Source organism: Trichogramma pretiosum, unplaced genomic scaffold (genome assembly GCF_000599845.2).
Source record: "Trichogramma pretiosum strain Unisexual culture from Peru unplaced genomic scaffold, Tpre_2.0 scaffold53, whole genome shotgun sequence".
Taxonomy (NCBI): Eukaryota; Metazoa; Arthropoda; class Insecta; order Hymenoptera; family Trichogrammatidae; genus Trichogramma; species Trichogramma pretiosum.
This window is the reverse complement of record NW_019641626.1, coordinates 210,216-225,485: the sequence shown is the minus strand read 5'-3', so window position 1 is coordinate 225,485 and position 15,270 is coordinate 210,216. Positions and strand designations below refer to the sequence as shown.

Below are 15,270 nucleotides of genomic sequence, written 5' to 3'. Positions count from 1 at the left end.
TTTGAATAATATACTCATATACACGACACTAGCTTATTTGAATTACGAGCGTCGTCTGCTGTCGGTGCAGTGAAATTTCTTCCATATCGACTCTCGTACGATCTCACGAACGTACCCGCCAGATGGCAGCTACCAATAAAATGGCCAAATTTTTTCACCTCGCCAATGTATCTAATGACGAAGTCAATAAAAAAAGCTACTACTAATTTTTTCTCCCAAGTTATACTATTTCTATTACTTTCGCCAAAAACCGGAACGAACTGAATTTTTGCTCCAAAAATTAATTGTCGCACCGCATCATCTGTGCGCTCGACGCTGAGAAGAGACGTTTTTCAAAGTACAACAAATCGACGTCAAAATTTTTCGCAACAACGAAGAAAAAACGAAGAAAAAAAACATCTACGCGCCACCAGCGGGAAAATTCCGCATATAAATACCACGATTAACGCGTTGCGCTGCTCGTTGAATTATGCATCGCATAGATTATTACACTCGGAGCGAATAATATAAATGAGTATATTTCGTCGCGAGTGTTCACTTCTGGCGCGAGGGGGGGAGGGGGCAAAAAACATGTGTTCTTCGACTATCGAAAATTCCAAAACGACACGAACCGTGATTATTTTTTTTCTTCTTTTTTTCTTTTTTTTTGGGTCATCGTCACCTCGTGTACGTACACCTGAAATCCATGTTTCGGCTCTCGGGACCATACAGCTACACGCGCACGCGATCGAGATGACATTCTGATAAGACAGCTCGTATATAATGCAATATAAGCCCGAAAGTGAAATCTATATAATATATTTGAGCGTCGTTGGAATTTTTAATGGAAAAGCGGGGCCGGGCCGCGAAGTGTTTTTTCCCATCTCGAGTGGAGAGAGATAGAGAGAGAGAGATGAAATCGCAACCCGTTATATCGCAACAGACAGTGTATGTACGCGTGTGTGACACTTCGTGAGGCGGGTATATAATTTTCACTTTTTAAAGTCCAAATAACGCCGTGTGGATGCTATCTCTCCATCACTCGAGCTCGAGGATTTATTTGACAAAAAAAAAAAGAGACAACAACTATTTATAATCCGTCGATACTTTATAGAGCCCCTAGGGTGACAATAATTTCGCTATATACGCGATACATCACTTAGCGTTAGCGCGCGCATAATATATCAAGTTTTTAAGCCACCGAGAAGGAAAAAAAGATGAAGAGGAGAGACGTGGAAGATCCGATGGTCTTTCTACTTTCCCGAAACACAACAGGTCGAGTGAAAAAAGAAGAAAAAAAAGAGTCTCGAGTGTGAACACAACCCGCGGTGATAATGGATTCGTTCGTTCGAGTCGTGTGTCAAAAGCTATTTTTAAACGATATCCTCAGATAGATTATAATATAGCAGAAAGAGAGAAAGAGAGACTTTGTTGTCGAACCCGTCCCCGCATGGTTCGCGGCCTCGTTCAAAAGTCACTCTACAATATTATATATATTATATTCGAGGAAACTTATGGGTACAGCCATTATATTCATCGATATTATAGCACTTTTATAAGGTAAAAAGCCTCGCGATAATCGATCTTCGTACACGTATGAAGAAGTGATAGCGGAGCACATTAATAAAACACATCGTACATAGTACATACACCTCTCGCGTGCGACGAAACGAGAAAGAGATGTAAATTTTTTTTTCCTCGTTATTTTCGCTCTCGCGCGTATATAAACTCACTGCTCGCGAGAGCACGAGTTAAAAGTACGCGTCTTATTATGAGTGAAAGAAATTAAAAGCTAAGCATCCGAGCCAATGTACCGAGTTTTGCGCTTGTCTCTGTGTGAGAAAAAGAGAGGAAACGACGCAATAAATGTGACACATGTGGTCTCTCGTTGACACTCGTATACGAGACGTGTGTCTGTATTTCATATAAATCGCACATCTTAATATTACGCACATTATGATGTACGAAAACGACGTCTCGGTCGTCTTGGTCGTCTTAGTCGTCAACGACGAGCAAAACACACAGACACCGAGTAAATGTTTTATATATGTGTGTAGTTCGCGCAGCCACGCGAGCGAGTTACGGAAGCGTCGAATTGGGTAGACAGCGAGGCGCGAGTGTGTCGGCGGCGGCGACGGACGGACGGACGGACGGACGGATGGACCATCAGAGTGGTGTATGTAGCGTATATAAGGCCTCGTTACTTTTTACTCCCGACGGAGGCAGACATACAGACTCCGAGACACACGTACACACACAGACGTTTGCGGGGGGTGTCGGCGGGCCCTCGCGCGCCTATATATTGCCAAGAAACGTCTCTCTTTTTCGCTCTCGTTTCATTCGAAGCGCTGCTAGCAGTGGCAGCCGCTTAATGACTATTTTTTCGTGTGCGTTTTGTTATGGTTCATTTTTTTTCTCCACCTCCTCCACCTCCTCGCTGACTGTACGCTATATACGAGAAAGAGAGAGACACGCGTCCCTCGCCCTCTCAATCTCTCTCACTTGTATTCGCACTTTTTTTCTCGTATGTGCCTAATTTCCTTCTTGCGAAACGATGCGCTAAACGAGCGACTGACTGACTGCTGCACACACATATTTGGACCCGACGTGACTCGTTATTGTGAGCTCAGGGTTTGCTCCGAAAAACGCCGAAATGGTGTTTTTGACCTCCGTATTATATATATACGAGTGACGAAGTCGGAGATTGATTTTTTGCTGCTGCTGTTAGTTGGTATATAGCTGTCGATGTCGTTATCTTCACTGCCGTTGTTGTTGTTCTCTTCCTTCCTACCTCTTTCTCCTTTTACCGACGCGCGACAAACGTCGAAGCTTTAATATTTTAACACTTTTTTGTGCCTGCCTGATCCCCTCTATTCCCCCCTTTCCGGACTTAAGATATTAATCTTTCGGCGTTAAAAGCATTTTCATCAATTTTGTTATATTATACATATATTAAGAGCCACTTAAGCCTTAAAGAGCAGCAGCAGCAGCAGCAGCAGCAGCAGAGAAATGAAAAAGCGGATCCGGCGAAATGAATACGCGAAATTACACTTATATAGCCGCGCGACGATCGAGATGCAGAAACACATATAATACACGCGGGCACGTATATTCATATAAAAATATATCGTCGGACGATGATGATCGCGAATCGGCCTCGCTCATACATATAGATATTTCGGATGATCGCTAAATATCGATCGGCAATTTTATTATGTATCTCTTATATATTATACGCACGTGTGTGTGCGTGTGCATATTATAATAATGTAATAATAGCATGCACATCAAAAATGTATAAGAATCAATTCAAAAAGTCCGACGGCGTATAACGTAAAATAAAATTAAAACAAAATATACGTACAAAAAACAGAAAAAAAATGAGGAAAAAAATGACTCTACTGCTCCTGCGGCTCGTCGTCGTTGGGGCTTTCGGCGAATCAATTAGCAAACGCGTGCGCGCGCGCGCTCCGAAAAAAATCGTGAGCCGATGTGTATAATGCGTGTGTGCGCGTCTTGTGCGAGACGAGAGAGAGAGAGAGGGCAAAAAGTAAGAAAAAAAATGAAGATAAAAAGAAGTAAAAGAGAAGTTGAGTTTTACCTAAATTTTGGGTAAAAACTATGTGTATATATGCTCGTGCTGTGTGCGAGCCCATCGTCGGGCCGCGGCAAGTATTCCCTCTTCCTTCCTTTCTTTCTCATCACACCTGTGTTGTTGTCGTTGTTGTTTTTTTTCTTTATATACACGCCAGTTTTGCAGGTTTTTCAGTGCTATGGCCAAATGCCTATATTTCGAGAGAGGCCCCACGGTATAGAGCAATTAAGTGATTCGCCTACATAAGAATTTGTTCTCCTCCGAGTCATCCGCAGCAGCAGCAGCAGCAACAAGCAGCAGCAGGCCCAGACTTTTCGTTGCTCCTCGAAGAAATTGCTTATAATATTTGTGCCTCTGTATGTGTGCGAGCTTCGGGGTTATATGCCTCGCGTTGTGTATAGCCTATAATTGGATATAGAAACCTCTTTTGTGGTCTAGTTTAGAGAACGAAGGAAAGGATTCCTCCGCATTTTTGCGCTCGAGCTACTAAAAATTGTTGCTTCTTCGCGTGTGTTTCTTCTTTTTTTTTGGCTTTTTTGCTTTTATAGCCTCATATACATGCGAAAGGGATACTTTTTTCCCCATTTTAACGCGTTTCTCTGGTCAGGTAGAGCGAGAGAGAGATATATACAAATTATACGCGCTTGGCTTTAATACATCGGCATTCCTTCGACAAATTCAAATTTTTCAGCGAGATGGCTTGAAATTTTCGCATTATACGATCTACCGCGGCAGCAACGGGCAGAGTTATATTACCGGAATGTCGTATTATGTACGCTGAGAGAACGAATTGACGAGTCAATTGAAGCCCAAAAATAAGAGTAGTGAAAAAAATCAATAATCCTCGTTGGGCGATATACCCGAGACCAGAAACGCAATAAAACATCTTCTGCGTCGGGTTGATCGAATGCGTCGAGCTGTGTGTGTGCACACAAAAGGTACTAATCCGCCTACACACGCCACTCATCGCGTCCTCTTGTATGTATACTCGTCGTCATCACCCCGGCGGCGGCTTTTATTTAATGCCTAAAAAAATCGGCAGCAGCCACCACCAGCTTAACAAAAGGAAGAATATGAACCTTAAAAAAGCAATCATCGACTCTTATATACATACTATACTCGGCAGCTCGATCACTGCCTCGTTTACACCGTATACATCAATACCTATACATAAGAGACAGAGAAGATCGAATGAAAGAAAGACGTATCATCCCCGAGGAATTTGCGTCGGATGCTCGGATCCTTTCGGATACTATTATAATATAATAGTTTATGCATGCGCGAATTTTTCGCCTTAACTCGTATAATTTCGAGGCTTACGCACTACTACACGCGGGGTGACTCATACGGCGTACGTCGCATCGCGCGGCGCTTATACTTAAATACGAAAAAAAAAATGGGAATAAGGTAGGTAGGTATATGACGATCGGAGAGCTTCTTCGCGGAACGTGTCTCACTCGCTGTATATTACCAATTCAACGACATGGCGCTTATAGGCGCATTATAATAGATTTCGACAGGCCGCAACAAGCCCATACACGGATCGTTCAAAAAAAAAAAGGGCCGATGATCGGGCGCATGGCGCTTTCATGTTTTATGTACGCGCGCACGAATGCGCCTAAATATTTCCGATCTCTCTCTAGGCTCTTACACTATACTATGTATATACGCACACACGTAATAATGCATGGGTGGTCGTCGTGCGGTCAGAGACGCCACCACTCGTACCAGTAGTACTATACTACTATATACACGCCGGGCCCCTTTAATATCGAAGTAAAAAAAAATTGTGTGTCTTGCGTGCGACATATATGGAGAGAGATAGATACACTTTTATCTGCCACCTTTTTACACGCCCGCGCGTATAGGTATGTTTTTGTATATATACGCGTACACCGATGCACGTGTTTCTACAAAAGAGATCGACGTTTTGATCTGTAACAAACGATCTTGCGGCTTGCTCGAGCAGCAGCAGCAGATCGCTGCACACACGGCGAGCCACCCGCGCTTTTAGATGTGTATCTTTGCGCGCGGACGATATCTATATATGCAGCAGCGGCAGCGGCGGCAGTCGCGACGATTCGCGGAATCGTGACGAAATTTAGCTCGTCTGTGGGTGTATGTGTATGTAATACACACGAGCCGTGTATACAGGCAACCGATCGCGCGGGCAGAATAACGACTTTATACACACACACACACGTATTATAAGCGATCGCGAGCTCTAGCTCCTATATTATCCACAATAATCTCGATTTCGCTCTATTGTTTCTCTCTCTCTCTCTCTCTCTCTCTCTCTCTGTTATACATAGATATATAAACGTGGGCTGTTGTATACAAACACACGAACTTATATAGCCACCCATTGTTGACTTCTTCTGCTGTACATATTGCACACACCGCGTGTGCACGTTATAATAGATGCACCGACCCAGACCGCGCGGTGTGTCCAGTACACACATACACACATCGGAGAAAAAGAGATGGATATCAATTTTTCTACTTTCGTTCCTCTTCTCGAGCCGTTCTCCTCTTTCATTCTCTCTCGCGCGTTGTGGCATTTGTTGAACGAAGTCGCGGCGAGGATACTTAAGCCCGAGTAATACGCGAGATAGAGATTTGAACGCTATAATAATACCATAAACGAGCAATGCGTATGTAATGTTAAGGAGATAATCGAGCGGAGTCTCTCGCACGCGCCGTCGGTTTAAAATCGCGACGTCGCACGTAAGCTCGCGTCGCTCGATCCGCGCGACGCTAGATATAGATCGTGGTTGTCGCACGATGACGATCATCGTCTTTATTATTACATAACTACAATATTAATCACTGATCACGAGTATCAAAACGAAGAAGCGATAATTTATTATTGCGCCCGGAAGAAAGCGGCTTTAAATTAGACTGACAGACTGATACGCGCTGTTATTAATACGAGAAGAAGCTATGTACGTATATATCACTGTAGGTGATAAGGTTTACCCGACTACGCACATACACAAGTATTATTGGAAAAATGAGAGCCAAGGCTCGAATCCACGCGCTTCGTTTCTCACACGGCAGCGGTACAAAACTGCTATATATATACGTATAGCTTGCGGTGGCGCGGCTGCAAATTTATAAAATAAGGATATACTTGTAGCCTTATGCATGTTGTGTATGTATTATAGCTATATATACACCGAGCGACGTTATATGCCTTAGGGGCTTTATAACGCTCGTTTCGTTGCAGCGGCAGCAGCAGCTCCTCGACTCGGCGCGACGCAGGGTAAAGTGCCTTTCTGCACCGAGGTGGTCCTTCTCTCTCCCTCCCTCTTTTACTCTTGCTCTCTCTCTCTCTCTCTCGTTTGGCCACACGCAAAACACGTGATGCGATCCCGCTGCTGCTGCAAAGACTACTGCTCTACCCTTGCTGCAGGAGGTATTTCTTGTGATGTACATACTTTATTTATACAAAACTAGAGGCAATCGACTTTGATCACGAGGAAAAAGTTCCACTCAAAAAAAGTGGGTAGTTACAGACATTAAACTCTACTAGAATGAAAATAGAGTAACTCATTATTTCTAGCACTTTAGTAAACAGGAATGCGAAAACAAATTTCAAAATACTTTAATGATAATGCAAATGATTAAATGCACAAGTAAGCCTCTTCTCGGTCGATATATTTACGAACGTATTCGATCTTCAAACTAATTTTTCACGATGTGGACAATGTGCAAGTATATTATAAACATCACCATTGGAATAGAGAGCTTTCAAACATTAAAAAAAAAATGTAGGTCCCTTCTTTTAATGTCAATTGCGTAAGCTGACAACTTTGAAGAGAGCTATGTTACCAGGACTATTTTACGCCGAAAAGGGTTGAAGAAAGTAACAAATGCATAAGACATATGCAGTTGGATTCGGCATAGGTGACTCTTCTAAGATTAAACAGCGTGTTATAGCAACTACAATTCATATCTTAGAAAATGGGTACTTTCAAATATTTAACTTTATTCAAAATAAGAATATTCACGCATTTGCGTACATTAATTTTAAGATTATTTAAGGGGAGTCATACACCAATTCACTCCTCTCTGTAATTTTTTCGATGTAAACCACAGTCAATCTACATTTTCAACATAAAATTGACACCTTTGAGCCCTAAAAAATGTGACAAAAGTTGCAGAATAGACCTTTGCATCTCAAAATGACTCATTTTTGCTATTTTTAGCCTTTCGGCACTGTGCACAGGGTTCAGATCAGAATTATTCAGGTGGGAGTTCCCGGTAGGTCTCAAAATCTTCAGAAAAGTATCCTTTATTATGGGCTGAGTTTTGTGGAATTTTGATTTAGACCTTCATATCAGTTCTATTATTCAATGTGTGCTCAAAAACATTGATAACTTTTTTTTATATCTTGCTTTTTTTCACATCTTTTGGCATACAAACTTTTTTATAACTCTAATCGAAATTCCACAAAACTCAGCCCATAAAGGATACTTTTCTGAAGATTTTGAGACCTACCGCGAACTCCCACCTGAATAATTCTGATCTGAACCTTGCGCACAGTGCCAAAAGGCTAAAATAGCAAAAATGAGCTATTTTCAGATGCAAAGGCCTATTCTGCAACTTTTTTCACATTTTTTAGAGCTCATAGATGTCAATTTTATGTTGAAAATGTAGATTGACACTAAACTGTAGTTTTTATCAAAAAAATGACAAAGAGAAGTGAATTGGTGTATGACTCCTCTTAATTTGAAAAGTTATCAATTATTATTGTTTTTTGATACTGCTTTCAATTTTTAATTTCTTTACAAAACATAACATTTTATCAGAAATAATAAGTTGAAACTAAGCATGTATTTACTCTGCTTTTCTGGGGTGCATATGAAAAAAATAAACCATGTTTTTTCATAAAAAATCTAATGTAAAATTCAAATCTGTACTCAAAAATGACATTCACAACCTTAAAACCCCTTAAAATTGAAAAATAGTGTAATATACCATGAAAGTCAAAAAATTAAATTGTTTGTATACCTCAAATTGGCCAATATTGTGATATGTTCATCGATACACCAAAATACAACTTCTGATAAAGTTTGGTATTAGTCACCACTACAGACCATTTGGCTCTTCGCAAGCTATCAAATGATCTTTAATAGTGACTCAGTTACCAAACTTTATCAGAAGTTGTATTTTGGTGTATCGATGAACATATTACAATATTGGCCAATTTGAAGTATACGAACAACTTAATTTTTTGACTTTCATGGTATTTTACACTACTTTTCAATTTTAAGGGGTTTTGAGGTTGTGAATGTCATTTTTGAGTACAGATTTGAATTCTACATTAGATTTTATGTGAAAAAACATGGTTTAGAAATCTTTTCATATGCACCCCAGAAAAGCAGAGTAATAAGCAGAATATCCTCAAAACATAAAAATCCAACTTTGAGCCCCTGTAGATCCATGAGGCTTGGACCTAGGGTGCTGTGAGTCACAGGATTTTCATTTTTCATCGTGTTCTTGAAGAGTACATGCTTAGTTTCAACTTCATTTTTTTTGGCCTGCAACACCTGTTATGGAATAGGCCATAAATATGTATAAAAAGTTTTTAGTAAAAGATGAATAAAATAAATTTAAAAATTGGTAAAATGAATTTTTATTTATATCATATCATCCATGAATTGGAATGGCCCATACATAAAATTAGCACTTACAAAAGTTTAATTTATATTATTCCAAAACTAATTATGTTTTTTTACCGAGAAGCATATTGATCATAGCATCACGGGTCGTTAATTTATTTATATTAATTATAATAAATTCCATTGCTTCTTCTCTTAAAAATTTCAAGTTGTATGTATCAGCAATTTTTAGCAATTTCATAACATTCTCAGTAGATATACAGGAGATCAATTTTTGCTGACAGATGCGTTCAAAATCTTCAATTAGATACTTGTCAGCAGCCTTCAAAATTTCAGCTGCCAAGGATAGTTCTGGAATCTCTAATTTACCCGTGTAGATGTATCGCATCATCGCGAGTGCAGCATCGTGACTAATATCGGCCATATCAACTGTTTGACTTTTGGTTTCCAACATATCGTGACAGAACATAGCTTTGAATACTGGACTGGCAGAGGCGAGCACGACTTTATGCGCAGGTATTTCTTTTCCACACATAGTCAGTAGCTTGACATCGCTCAAATTTTCATTCAGAAATAGCCAGTCGAAATTCAATTTATTCGTTGAGTCTTCATTCAAGGAAAATCCACTGTCATTACTAGACAATGGTAATATTTTAAAAAACCATCTAGCACGTTGGCCTACATTCAAATCGATAGATGTTACACAAACTGGGATTCTATTTGATTCAAGAATTGCACAACCTTTTTTCGTGTAGAGATGAGTTTTTTCTATTACAGAGGCAACGTTTACCTCATAAACAAACTTGTACTTCACTCTGGAGCATGCACGCAACTGCAATATTACTGCATTTTCCTTTGATTTTGATTTAACACGTGTTATCGGCGTTCTTTCACCGACAATCTTTAAATGAAATCTGTTATGCGGACCGATAATTGATGATGGCTGTGAATAAATAACACGGTTACCATCTACATATGAAGTACTTTCGTACTTTAGTACTTCGTATTCGGCCATATAGCTTGAGTGTTGAACGGCGTTTGCCATTTTTTACAAAATGACAATTTTAAATTGTTATTTTTCAGAATTTGATCACACTTGAAAAGTTTTGAGCAGTTTGCATCTAGCTACAAACGTCTGCTACGTACAACTGATTCTACGCTGGGACCGTAGCACGAAACAAGACACACGTCCACTCATACCGTCGTCTGTATTAGAAATTTGACTTTCTCTTACTCAAATCTAAAAATATACTAGAAATTTTTTCCCCAAGAATCGACAGTTCATTCTATATCTTTGGGTTCTCGATTCTATTTGCTCAAATTCTAGGGCACTTTTGTATTCTCGCTTCGCCTGATGAAAATTGGTTTTTATAAAGTATATTAATGCATAATAAAGTACTATTATGTAGGAAGGAGGATTTTTTACATTTTTATCAGGATAAAATTCTACTTTTGAAATTTACGAATATTTTCATTTTTGCTTACATTTTTGAATTATTTATACGAATACCTTTAAGAATGAGCTCCAACAATTTTGTGAAGTAAATTTATTCGGTTTAAATCAAATTTATAGTCTCAAAATATCGATTAGGTAAGGGTTATTGTTGAAATTTCTCTGTTTAAAATTTTCTTTAAAAGTTCATCAGGCCCAACGTAATGATTATCAACCAATGTTATTTTTAAACTTACAATCTCATCATCATTTTCTATTATTAATAGAAATTCAATACCACGCCGTTACTAGCAGTGCCTGGTATCCCCCCACGCAGTTCATCGGTTAGTTATTCGTACTAAGTTGCCTCGCAACAGAAAATATTACGAGTGCCGATGATCTATAAGGTACTGACAGAAGAGGTTCAAAAGGGGCCACGATTAGCTACACTCTAGTACACTCTAATACATTCACATGTACGTGGACAAATTGAAAACGTGACTTCGGAGGATAAGAGGAGGATGCCAATGACGATATTCGATGTATATTATGCCTCTTTATTGCCGCACATAAAGAGATCATTGTGTATACATCGCATCATAAGCTTGGAAGCCGAGCACCGGATAAACCAACAAGGATTATAATGTCCCGCGATACATCGATGATTGATTGTGTGTATCCCGATTCGCGCGACCGACGTTTCGCATTCGATTATTAATATACATATTATTGTATGTATACCCGTCGAAGATCGAAATTTAAATAGTATTATAAAATACGAATGGGCCTCGGGCGAGCTCACAAGCGAGAGTCGCGCGACCGACCGAGTGAAATTTCATCACCCACACATGCCGATTTTCATGCTCTTCTGGCATACTGCTGCGAATTTATGATATAGATGTATTACACGCGTAATGCGATTCGATCTTTTCCCTGAAACGAACGAAATTATCAATCAACGAGTCGCACTCGTTCAGGGCTAAAAAAATTATTATCGATTCGTTACATCGTTACAATATTGTGGTAGTATTAATTAAATTTAGTTTCAGTGGCAATAATAAAAATCATCTATAAGTGCACGCGATTGTTATCGACACGTGCGTGTACAAAGGCTTCCAAAAATTAGACAAAAAATTATTAATTACAATCGACGTCCACGTTGTAAACGAGGTTCTACTATTATCACGTGTGATTCAATTGAAAAATATTTACAAGTGTCTATTTTAACTACTTTTATGGCTCAACACACATTGTCAATTATTATATTGAATAGTTCGTAATTGCCACACGTATATATAATACGTCAAAAACCAGATTAACCTTTCATTGAATTGCGCGCGAGTTTTTCCTCGATTAATTACATCGGCTCTGAATGAAATTGCTAAACACACAAACGAACGCATCGAAGCCGATTTGCGGCGTGTATAATGTATCCCGAGAGCCGATCAAAATGTAACGAGCCGCGTCGAACTCACGCGCGCGCGCGTGTGTGTGTGTGTGTGTGGTGCAGTCGTCGCATGCCACCACCTCAATAATACACTCACCTGCACGCGCAACAGCAGCGGCAGCAGCAGCCAAAGCCGATCGTAACAGGTGGGTGGCGCTTTAACGAACCGCAACAAAGGGTAAACCTATTATACGTACAAATTATTTGATGCTTGCCGCCCATCATATGGCTAATGTCAGCCTCTTCTCTTTTTCTCTCTATCTCTCCTTTCTCTCCTTCTTTCGGCGTTTGCCACCGCTGTTGCTGCTGCTGCTACGGCCCTTTAGCAAGCGTGAGCTTATATACCAGTACGTATGATATTACGTGTCGAAAACGACGAAAGTGATACTCTTTTTCTGCGCCGGGGCGCGCGCGCGCGCAAAGGACACACAGAGGGAAGAGGAGAAAAAGAGCATTGCTCGAGTTCTGGCTGGAAATTTTCGCTTCGACACATATTAGCGCGCGGCAACCGTGATATTATGTATTTAGCAGCAGCGGCAGCGATTGCCTTAAAAATTCTTTTTCCCGTGTATTACGCAGAACGAGGGTTATTTCTTGGCCGATATATTGGGTGGTAAAATAATAATAAACACGTGCCACGGATTCTTCCATCTATATCTCTCTCTGTTGCTACTACTGGCGGCTTAGGAAAGTATGTGTTACATCGCGATTATTATTGCCGAAATGGGTACGCGCGCGATACGTTTACCCAGTGCGTCATGTGCAATAAACTCTAATCGAGTGCTGTTTGTCCATGTAACGTATACGTATCGTCGCGAATCTTTTTTTACGTTCGTGTACTAATTATTTGACTGTTTTTATTTATTTATTTTTTTTTTTTGAGGAAAAAAAATTCTTGGAGTGCTCGATAGTTGAGAGGCTATGAGGTGGTGGTGCTATTCCACTGACGACAATCTATGCCAATTAAACGATTATTTTTCTGAATGAGATCGAAAAAATTCGTGTCATCGTACATACGCATCGTAGCGCCAAATAACTCGAATGCTTTATCGGTTGCTACTCGATACAATAATCTATGGCCATATTTGACGGAAAAAAATGTTCGCGCCTGAGATATGCTACTTCGAACGATTTTTTTTTTGTTAATTTTTGCTTATTTATATTGGGATTTAGAGTCACAGACACTTCGGCAATTTGGAGTCAATCACTGTACAGGGAAAATTAATTAATTTCCGATCGATAAGAGTTCTTCGACGAGTACGATGACCCCTTTCCGAAATGTGTTTACATAAATTTTTCATCGGTGCTGCTTATCTGAGGCCAAAAAAAAACTTTTGAACGCCGATGTACGTCGATGTACCGAGTTTCGATAGACGTTCCTAATAAATGGCGCACACAATCTCAGGTGCGAATAATTGTTCTCAAATTCTGCATACGTTCGTCATACGTCGAGAAGCTCAAAAATTTGAATTGCGTACGAGATGTACTCGATTTTAAGAGATTACAAGGCAATGATTTTGCGAAGAAGCTAAAAAATGTTATATTTTTCCAAAGGCTGATCGACTTTACCTTGAAGTTAAAAACGTTAAACTCTACGCTCGTCGTGCCGCAAGCAGGCGCAGATATTGATCTATATGTATAAAATCTCGGTGCGTCAAATTCGATAAGATTATTTTTTCATTTTATCTCTGTCGACTCTATTACGGTTCGTATTTGCGGGCGTCTGTGCGAGGAAGTTTATCAAATCTCGACGCTCTCCCGCTTCGAGACTTCCATATAAAAGAGCTGCGAAAAATTGTTAACGCCATAAGTTCGTGATCCAGTGGTGATACAAGTTCGCACGAGTCGTTAACAAGCAAAAAGTAATCCTCAATTATTTCTCGCACCTCGGTTGAGTTGAAAAAAATCGCAGTTTTCGTTCACGAATGGTTTTTAATAAATTTACACTATAAGAAATTAAGTGACAATAATTTTTTACTTGTGCTCCGCAGTGTAGTTCGAAAAAAAAAAAATTATTGCAATGCTTTGCTTCGAGCATCGAACCAACTGTGAACGAAAAAAATAGATGTGTTGAATCAAGAATCAGTACATTCGAATAACATAGTTCTTGTGTTTTACCATTTAAGCTCAAAGTTATCATTTCTATTTTCGAATTTTGCTTTAAAAAAAAAAAAAAATAAAAACTCAGTCGTATAAAATCATTCTATCAACATTTTTTGAATTAACTAATAAAGTTTGAATTTGTGCAGATAACCATGAAGTCGATGAAGATTGCATTCCTCTTGGTAGCCTTGGCTGCATGCGCTTATGCCAAGCCAGCAGAAACCGCCGTTGACCCAAAGGATGTTAAAGACATCAAGACCACCACGACACTAACACCAGTTGTAACCGCCAAAAAAGAAGAAGTCACCACCACCACCACCACTACGACACTAACACCAGTTGTAACCGCCAAAAAAGAAGAAGTCACCACCACCACCACCACTACGACACCACCAGTTGAAGGCAACAAAAAAGAAGACGCCACCACTACAGTAGCACCAAATAACGCAAACCCCGGAGAAGAAACCGCCACAACCGAGACCCCGAAACCCTCTGGCCCAGCCACCAAGGAAGAGATCCAAGAAATCATCAAGGCCGGCTTGGCCGACGTCAACTCGAAGGTCAAGTCGACCCTCGTCGTCACTTCCATCGTCTTGGTGGCCATCATCCTCACCGTGTTCGGCCTCTACATGTACAGAAGGAGACACTAAGCTGCAGCTAGTTTTTTTTGTTTAGGATCAAATATGTCGATACTTAAGTTAATATTTATAACTAAACTTATTTATACGATCGGAGTGTTCGAGTGAATATGATTCGAGTGTAATAATTAGTCGATTAAGAATTTTACGCGAATTTTTGCAATTCGAAGCTTGTGATTTAAAAGAAAATACTGTACTTCAAAACTCTTTGTTTTTCTCATAAAAATGGAATAAATGACTTTTTTGTTACATTAACAAATGATCTAGTTTTAATTATTATTACTAATGCAGCAGACCGAATAGGATTTAAAAACTTTCTTGACTTCTTCCCCTCCATGCGATCATTATTAAAAAAAAAAAAAAAAAATCACGAAAGAAAAAAAACGCACGTTTTCAGTGCGCGTGCGTTTAAACACATGCATACACATTCATGCCAAATTTCTAGGTCT

At 39.8% G+C, this 15,270-nt stretch overlaps 1 protein-coding gene across 1 annotated transcript; it reads left to right on the top strand.

Moving 5' to 3' along the window:
• Nucleotides 1–14,335: 14,335 nt before the first annotated feature.
• Nucleotides 14,336–14,833, top strand: LOC106651193 (integumentary mucin C.1-like). The gene has a single exon (XM_014369608.1). It carries the CDS (start codon nt 14,336–14,338, stop codon nt 14,831–14,833), a length of 498 nt encoding a protein of 165 aa, XP_014225094.1.
• Nucleotides 14,834–15,270: the final 437 nt, after the last annotated feature.

Excerpts from the sequence above, each read along its gene's own strand:
- LOC106651193 (XM_014369608.1), top strand. The coding sequence starts at position 14,336 with ATGAAGTCGATGAAGATTGCATTCCTCTTGGTAGCCTTGGCTGCATGC.